General features: G+C 45.1%; 1 protein-coding gene across 1 annotated transcript in view; it reads right to left on the reverse strand.

The window, feature by feature from the left end:
* Nucleotides 1-10,000, reverse strand: part of jade2 (jade family PHD finger 2) — a gene marked incomplete at both ends in the record, with an annotated part of 461,718 nt that overhangs the window by 57,060 nt on the left and 394,658 nt on the right. The window contains 1 exon segment of the mRNA XM_084320505.1: nt 1,607-1,738. Coding sequence (XP_084176631.1) covers nt 1,607-1,738 — 132 coding nt within the window.

Below are 10,000 nucleotides of genomic sequence, written 5' to 3' on the forward strand. Positions count from 1 at the left end.
AAAAGTAAAGCTAGCATCGTTCCGTTACCTCAGGCTTGGTTGCTAGCTGGGTGTTCTCCAATAAGTTCTCCCCGGGCACTGCAAAGTTAGTGATTATGGTTCCATGTTGATTTATTTCCATATGAATTGTTGTTGGGGAAACTGATTATTATATGCTATTACCGTACTGCTTACTTTGCAGCCCGGAACACGTTTAAACACAATACAGAGAGCTTATCGCAACAGAGAAGTAACCTCCTAATCCAATACATTTTAAGACCTATCAAAATAATATTTAAGACCTTTTTAAGGCCTAAATTTCTGATAATTTTATTTAAGACTTTTTAAGACCCCCGCAGGAGGAACACTGAACTAAACTGTAATGGCATGACAGGTAGGAAACCTATGTTGCCAAATCAATGCAGAAATACAAGGTCATGTTAATTACCTCATTACCTCTCATCTCTCTCTCCCTCACATACCCAATATTTCTCTCTTTGTGTGTGTGTGTCTCTCTCTCTCTCTGTATGTGTGTGTGTCTCTCTCTCTGTCTCTCTCTGTCTCTCTCTCTCTCTCTGTGTGTCTCTCTCTCGGGCAAGACCACCCGCATTTCATTGTATACCTGTATGCCGTGACAATTAAAACTCTTGACTTGACTCTTGACTCTCCCTCTCCCTCTCCCTCTCCCTCTCCCTCTCCCTCTCTCTCTCTCTCTCTCTCTCTCTCTCTCTCTCTCTCTCTCTCTCTCTCTCTCTGTGTGTGTGTCTCTCTCTGTATGTGTGTGGGTCTCTCTCTCTCTCTCTCTCTCTCTCTCTCTCTCTCTCCTCTCTCTCTATCTCTCTCTCTCTTATCTCTCTCTCTCTCTGTATGTGCGTGTGTGTCTCTCTCTCTCTCATGTGATTTCATGTATTTTTCATGAGACATGATGTTGGTGCGTTCATGAATGCCTGGGGAATGCAATATGTACTGTGGGGGAGGAGGGGCTGAGCATATGCATTTGACTGTCAAGTGTGTTTATGTGAAGACACATTTTGGGATTTATTGGTGTGTCATATCAGCCACCTGCACTCGTCAGCTCCTGTTATACATGTTACTCTACAGGAGTCTTCACTAAGCAGAATGTCTGTGATGGTAATACAGTAGGACGTTTCTATGGGAGGAACAGGTTTTTACTGACCAGAGACCTGATGTATACAATGGGGGCAGGTACTGTTTAATGCACAGATATGATATTTGGACAAAATCAAAAGGAATAATTGTGATTTATCAATAGAGGAGTGATTCAACCCCAGACAAACACACACACGTGCATGCACACACGCGCGTGCACACACACACACACACACACACACACACACACACACACACACACACACACACACACACACACACACACACACACACACACACACACACACACACACACACACACACACACACACACACACACACACACACACACACACACACACACCTTCCACTCTCCAATAGTGGGGTTATCTTAAATGATCTTTGATCTTCAATATGGAATATTTATTTTGTACTTACAGTATATCTGTGATATATCAATAAAAACACAAACAAACACACGCACATGCAGACAGACAGACAGACAGACAGACAGTACCTAGTTGTTTGAGCAGGGAGCCGTTCTCTGACTTCCACCTCTCTTTCTTCTTCTCTGGGCTACTTTTCCTCCGCTCCTTCCCTCTCTCCTTCACTCCATTCTGCTTCCCTCTCTCTCCTTTGTCCATTTTCTCTGCAGAGACAAACAGGAAGCAGGTGCAGGTTAGGAATAATGTGAGGTAAATTAAATTTATTTGTAGGTAAGAGAGGATAGGTAAGAAGAGGATATGTGATGTAAGAGGATAGGTAAGAAGAGGATATGTGATGTAAGAGGATAGGTAAGAAGAGGATAGGTGAGGTCAGAGAGGATAGGTAAGAAGAGGATATGTGAGGTCAGAGAGGATAGGTAAGAAGAGGATAGATGAGGTAAGATAGGTAAGACGAGGTTATGTGAGGTCAGAGAGGATAGGTAAGAAGAGGATAGGTGATGTAAGAGGATAGGTAAGAAGAGGATAGGTGAGGTCAGAGAGGATAGGTAAGAAGAGGATAGGTGATGTAAGAGGATAGGTAAGAAGAGGATATGTGATGTAAGAGGATAGGTAAGAAGAGGATAGGTGAGGTCAGAGAGGATAGGTAAGAAGAGGATAGGTGATGTAAGAGGATAGGTAAGAAGAGGATAGGTGAGGTCAGAGAGGATAGGTAAGAAGAGGATAGGTGATGTAAGAGGATAGGTAAGAAGAGGATAGGTGAGGTCAGAGAGGATAGGTAAGAAGAGGATAGATGAGGTAAGATAGGTAAGACGAGGTTAGGTGAGGTCAGAGAGGATAGGTAAGACAAGGATAGGTGAGGTAAGAGGATAGGTAAGACAAGGATAGGTGAGATCAGAGAGGATAGGTAAGAAGAGGATAGGTGAGGTAAGAGGATAGGTAAGAAGATGATAGGTGAGGTAAGATGATAGGTAAGAAGAGGATATGTGAGGTAAGAGGATAGGTAAGAAGAGGATAGGTGAGGTAAGAGAGGATAAGTAAGAAGAGGATAGGTGAGGTAAGAGGATAGGTAAGAAGATGATAGGTGAGGTAAGAGGATATGTAAGAGGAAAGGTGAGCTAAGAAAGGATAGGTAAGAAGATGATAGGTGAGGTAAGAGAGGATAGGTAAGAAGATGATAGGTGAGATAAGAGAGGATAGGTAATAACATTTAAGTATTTTAGGGGTGTAAAAAAGAACACACACACACTCAAGCATACAGTGCACGCACACACACACACGCACACACACACACACACACACACACACACACACACACACACACACACACACACACACACACACACACACACACACACACACACACACACACACACACACACACACACACACACACACACACACACACACACACACACACACACACACACACATAACATACACCGATAGAACATAAGAATAGCATATATCACAAATAGAATGAATAAAAAACATGTATCATAGAATACAAATAAATATAAAACAGGATATGAAAAAACAAGAGATAAAATCCAGTTAGAACTACAGTAAATAAAACAATTTATCAGGGTGTGCATGTATTCAAGCTGTAGACTAACATTTTATTGTGTGTGTGTGAGTGTAAATAGTGTCTAAGATTTCTTTTAAAACTAGCCTTTCCTTTCCTTTCCTTTCCCCTTTCCCCCCCCTTTTTTTAGTTTTTAACCCTTATAGATGTGTTCCATAGACTCACAGGAATGAAACCATAAATCTCAACCTCAGAATCTTCAAAGGAGCTGTCCAGATGAGTTTCGGAAACTGCTAGAATATCAACCTTATTTGACTGCAAGAATAGAGCAAGGTCATGAGTTTTGTTCATCAGGCTACATATATTAATGTGAACAAGGACTAGGCCCTTAGGCAGGTTGACTATGGTATCCATAATAAACGGTTAATGTGATAATAGTGATAATAGATAAAATAGTTAATGTAAATTGAGCTTATAGGACTAGATATTACAATCCCTTAGATAATCAGCACTTTTTTGAATGGGGTAGTGGTAAAATCTTCACTGGGGTCTTCAGGTGGGCACCCTCCTTCATTGGTGTTTCGTTGACAGGCCCACGACACCTCAGAAGGGCTCAACGGCAACACCTGGCGTCCCAGGTGTGCCCCCCTCTGCTTTTACCCCTTGATGGTCATTTTGCAGCCCAATTGGGGTCCTTTCTCTTAATCCATAGCCATCTGCTGCTTCGTTCGGCAGCCTCTGACAGTGTTTTGACAGCTTGTCGGAATGCCTGTCCTCGCACTCCCATCCTCTTAAGAAGCTTGGTTGTGGACATGGCAACAAATCCTCTAGAACCAACCTCCACCGGAAGCACCTGGGCACGCCAGCCGCGTTGTTCTGCCTCGGCTGCTATGTCGGAGTACTTCAGTCGTTTGCGTTCATATGCTTCACCAACTGCAGCCTCCCATGGTACAGTTAGTTCCACAATGAATACAGACTTCTGGGAGGTTGACCACAAGACCAGGTCCGGCCTGAGGTTAGTTGTAATTATCTCAGGCGGAAAGATTAGTTTCTGGTCCAAGTCAACCTGCATTCTCCAGTCCCGGGCAGTGTCCAGGAGGGTTGCCTCCACTCTTGCAGATGGCTTTGCTGGGAGCTGTCCTGCTCTTACAAAAGAAGTGGTGTTTGAGTGTCTAGGCATTGGGGGAGGGAGGGCATTGTTGGTAGTTCTCCTTCCTTCCAGGGTGATTGCCAGTTGTCTTAGGACCTGGTTGTGTCTCCAGGTGTAGCGTGTAATAACAATATGATACATAAAGACACAAAAAGTTAAAATGAAAAGTACAAACTTATGATCATTATCATGTTATCTGCCATGGGCGGATGACAAGCTTGTCATATTTCAGAATAGCGTAAAGTCCTTTCTTTCTAGCCTCCATCATTTTCGGTAAAAGCTCCTTCCTTCTCTGTCTGACAGCTTCTAGGTAATCCTCATTAATGTATATGTTTGTCCCTTTGAGTTTGTTTGCCTTCTGCAGCACTGTTTCTGTCATGGTCCTACCATGTCAGTGTTCCTGCCTTTCTCTGTTCACTCTACCACTCTCATTATCGTTAACTAGTTACAGGTGGTTGTCATTAGATGATTAGAGACAGCTGATCTACGGTCTGGAGGCAGAGTGCATCTGGGTATATAAACCCGCCCCAGACATAGAGAAGCTGTCAGATCGTAAACTCTCGTACCACGTTACTATGTTTCTTGTTATCTACTCTGTTGCTTAGTTGTTTGCCTGGATCTCTTGTTTATCGACCTTGTCCTAATCTCTGTTCTCATCCTCTCTCCTAGCCTGTACGGTGAATACCTGGAGACGCTGGCCTGCTGGTCAAGACCTGGAGACACTGACCTGTATGTGAAGACCTGGAGGCACTGGCCTTGCTCACAAAGTACTGCTCAGACCTACGCCCGGCTGACGACAACTGCTCCTGCTTTCACTTCTTCTGTCTGACTTCCATGCCCCTGTATATATCCTGGACTATACGAGAACCTTCTCTGTGTATCGACCCATGCCTGGACTTAGACCTCTCTATTAAATATACCCATATTGGGTTTTGCTCAGTTCTGCCTACCGTGTCTCCTTGCCTGCACATTGGGTTCCAACCAGTGCACGTGAACGGATCGGCGCGGGCGAGAAATCCGCTCTTCGCTCTAGACGGCTTGTCCGGTCCGCTAATCGCTCATGTTGACCCCGCCCCCAAGTCGCTCTCCGCTCGCTCACCGCTCACCTTGAATCGAGCGCTCCCCGCTCCCCATCGCTCGGCAGATTTAAAAAAATTTTTGGAGCATGATGTAAATTTGCTTGATTTGACCAAACTACAACAGTCTACACCCCCTGGGCCCCTTAACAATTGTTTGTATTGAGCCGTATTGTAATTGTACCCATTATGCAATGTTACATAACGTTGTTTATCCATTCACTATCTCTACTAAGCGATGATAGCTAGCCTAGCCACAATGCTATGATCGCTACCATTCACGTTAGCATGTAAGCTAACGACAACAACAATGGCGGCATATACTTTTTCTAACAGGATGTGAGTGACGGTTCACCCTTCTCATTGGTTGAAAATGGCCTTCATGTTTGTACATCGCCACCTGTTGTTTTGGCATTGTACTACATGTATATTACATCAGTGTTAAACCACTGTGAGCGTCCCGGAGTGGATTGGAGCGGAGGAGAACTCTCGCTCTGGACGTCGCGCCGACCCATTTTAAAACCCACTCCGTCGCTCACGTCAAAACCGCCCGCTCCGCTCCCCGCGCCGCGCACGCGCCGCACCGCTCACATGGCCTGGTTCCAACCACAATAGTCCATGGGCCAGACCAGATATCGGTGCCACTCACGGTGAATAAACTTACATATAATTTTTTCAAAGATCTATGTCTGTAGATGATATTTTTGTATGATAGCCCTTCCAGAGTGGTAGCTTAATCATACTTATCAAGTCATGAAGTATACCCACCCCCTCAGGAAATCGCATTTCAGATGTTGGTGCATATCCTGCTTTAGACTCACGTAGAGGACATCTGTCAATGTTTCACAATATTGTGTTTGGTATCATTTTAAAGGGGACTATGTAATCTTTCATTCAAGCTAAGATGTGAATCTTTCTGACCAATATAGAGGTCACTGGAGCTCTTTGAACTGTCAACAACACACATTTTTACACGATTTTCGCCTAAATGATATACTATCTTTTAGCCTTGTGTCATCTAGGAGCAATAGGGACACAAAATACAAAATCTACAACACTCTCAGGACCATAAGGATTCAGGAAATGTATAATATGCCTATACTATTTCTTATCAGGGGTGATTGTGAGCCTTAAATTAGAAGAGCGGTATTAGGCTCCTATTAAAACTATACAGAACAGCCACTAGGATAATGTCACAAAGTGGTCTGTCTTTATCATACATATACAGGAGCAACAGGGGCACAAAATACAAAATCTACAACACTCTCAGGATCATAAGGATTCAGGAAATGTATAATATGCCTATACTATTTCATTGTTACGGGTCATTGTGAGCCTTAAATTAGATGGGCATTATTAACTGGGTCAGATAACTAGGATAATGTCACAAAGTGGTCTGTCTTTATCATACATATACAAGACATAAAGGACACCACAATGAGATAAGGAACCACTTAGAGTTTTATGAACAACCTATTAAACAGAACAACATTATATACTAAATGTACATTGAATCACTCAAACTGCTCGTCTCTCTCATCCTCTGACTCCTCGAGTTCGAAGTCAGGTTCTGGATCATCCTGCAGTTTTTGGTTGCTGCATGTCTGTAACTTGCACATATCTGTGCATGCCAGTCCATTTGATAAGCATGTGCAGCTTGGCATTTTGCATGAACGGACACACTTGCATCTTAGCAATTCCAGGACTACATCTGGTGCAGGTGGGGAGCGCATCCAGTAAATTTCCAGCTTGCCCTCATCGTCTTTCCATCCATGCTCTGTAGGACTTGAGACCACAGGGTTAGACTGCAGACTGCTCTTCCAGATTGCTGCCTGATAGTTGGCTCGTTCAACATGCAGGAAGAGACAGTCCCTACATGGTGGAAGCTGGCTGGACTCGACCTCTCCCCTTTTGGTACAGAAGAGCTGGTAGCGCAGTTGGTTCACCTCTACTGTGCTGCTGTTAGCAGAGTACATGTGACATGTAAACTCCTCAATTCTCTGGAACAGCTCCTCACTCACATCCCATGACTGCCCTAGTCCACTGAAGGTTTCTTGGTAGGAAGTATCCTTCTTCACCATCTTCAGGGCATTCAGCTTCCCCCGGCCAGCGAATGCACTGACAGTGTCACAGCCAGTGAAGGCGTGTAAGCCAATTAGGCTGTCACAGAGGCTGTCTCCAACTGAGCTTGCAAGTTTGCTGATGTTCACATATCGTGTGCGGTTCTGGGTCCCACACTTCATGTAGATGGGACAGGTGATGTCCTTCTGGAAGGCAAGACAAAGCACCATGACATCAGTGTCCTCAGCTATGATGATGACTGCTTTTGAGCCCATGTTTGCAGCATCTGATGCATGCAGGAGCAGGCGAGTGTCAGCTTCTTCATGTGTTGATTGCAGTTCTGCTACTTCTTCACACCCACCATCTGTCAACCTGTAGCAGGTTTCCTCACAGGTTGTGTACAACACTTTGCCATGCAGCCTCTTTCTGTATTGTGGGAGGTTCCACTCTTCCACCAGAAACTTGATGAGACTGGTCTTGTTGGAAGGACTGCACAGGAAAGTTATCCACTGCTGTACGTGGTGTCCTCCTGCCAGGTTCTTGTATTGAACCGTAGTGTCTGCACCCCGGTTTTGTCATTCAGCATCTTTGATTGAAGTCTGGCGGTAAACATCAAACACAACATCAATCCTCTGACTCTGTGCCCCCTCGTGGAGGACCTGGGTGAAGAGTGACTCTGCCACCTGTCCAAAGGTTTTGTTGTTGCCATTCATTTTCTGGACCAGGCTCATCCCATCAATGATGGAAGTGGATGGTGTTGGGATCTCTTCAACAGGAGACGCATTCTGTTCCAGCTCTCTGGCAAGTGCAGCCTTGTTTGTTTTTCGTAGAGACCCATCAGCATTTGCAAGTGCCCATGGCAGTGGGCCCAGTGGGTGGGCAAGGACATCTTTCATGTCTATCTTCCTGCTTTCAGCCAACAGGATCATGTGGCTGAACAGGTTTCTGTCTGCCCTCAGCACCACATCCTGCCCTTTCTTTCCTTTAGCTTTTTTTGTGCCGACACTGGAGAATGTCTTCAGGCTTTGCTTGGTCATCTTGTCATAAACTTTAAAGATGGTGGGTCCTCATCTAACCTTGTTTGTTTGAATACCTGGTATGCCTCTTCTCCTATCGCATGAGCTCTCAGGAGATCTCTTGTCACATCAGGTGGAGCCATGAAGCCAGTGGACAGGCTAACCAGATCGTTCTCATCAGGGGACATAGGATTGAACCACTTGTTCTGCATAAGGTCAAGAAGAGACTGGACATCGGCTTAATCTCTCTTGATTCTTGGACGCTGTAGATCTGGATGGGACAGTTTGGACGTGCCTTGATCTGTCAGGTCTCTCAGCTGTCTGAGGTACATGCTTCTATACTCAGCGGTTAGGTAATACTTGGCCACAGCTCCTGACTTCAAGCTGAATCCCTTCGTCCCTCCAGCTGTCTGGGTGTCTTTGTTCACTGTTTCTTCTATAGCTTGGTCAACTGGGATCCTGCCAAAGGGATTAGTGGGGCCCAGTTGGACAGTGAAACCTCCTTTCATGAATTCTGTGTACACATCTGGGTGTGTGATGTACAGCTGAGACATCTGGGCGTAGTAGTAGGGGAGGTAGCGTGCGTAGTTCATCCTGTCATAGGCAAAGCACCATGGGATCATTGCTCGAATGCTTGCCAAGTGTAGCATCCAGTCTCCCTCTCGGGATGCTCGGATGAGCCCCAGCAAGATTTCGACCATGTCCAAATAGGACACCCAGAAGCTGGAGAGGCTGCTGTTCCCACCTCTGAGGAACTTGCGGTAGACTTCAAACAGTTCTATGATGCGTGCACAAGAGCTGTTCTCGAGGGCTTCCTTCAAAGTGGCTTGTGAGACATTTTCCCCAAGGCTGTCAATTACCTTCAGTGTTTCATCCAAATAAACCATCTCATTCAGTTGTTTCCAACCAAGAGAGGAAACCCTTCCATGTCAGTCGCATGAGAGCCTCATACAAGAGCTTGTGTAGTCGCACTGCCCTGTTGTACTTGCGGCCACCCATGACCCCAGCAATGGAGCCTTCTGCGATCATGCCAGACTGAATGCACAGGTCTTGGAGTCCAGCATCTTGGAAACGCTTTCCTATGATTGCCAGCAGTGTGCAGATGGTGTGAAATACCCCAAGTCTGATGATGATATTCTGGAACTTGCCAGCAGGTTTCCATGTGATCTCAACAGCCTTTGCATACAGGGCTTGGTCAAAGACACAGACAATCTTTGTCAGGTCTAAGCACTGCATGATGCTTGTCACTGCATATACCATGTCATGGCCGAATGACTGTATGAGCCGCAAAACTCTCTGGGATGCATGATCAGGATCATTAGTGCCAGAGAGTAGATAGCACAGGAAGACTATAAGGCAGTGGTTCTCAAACTGTGGTACGCGTACCACTAGTGGTACTTGGTGGTACTGCTGGTGGTACTTGAAAACATTTACAAAAAAGCAAATAATTTCTTTTTTCAGTCAGGCCACTGAACTTAGAAGCAGGTCAGGCCAGTGTTTCTGGTTGCGGCGGCGCGATAGTTAGATAACCTAAGTGGGGAACAACCAGGAGATCACTGTGACAGAGAGTAGTGCAGTCTAAACAGTCATAAATCTTTAATTCAACTTCAGCCCTGATCATAACCATTTATCTTTTTAGA

The sequence above is a fragment of the Notolepis coatsorum genome (assembly GCF_963971535.1).
Source record: "Notolepis coatsorum genome assembly, chromosome: 8".
NCBI classification, from domain to species: domain Eukaryota; kingdom Metazoa; phylum Chordata; class Actinopteri; order Aulopiformes; family Paralepididae; genus Notolepis; species Notolepis coatsorum.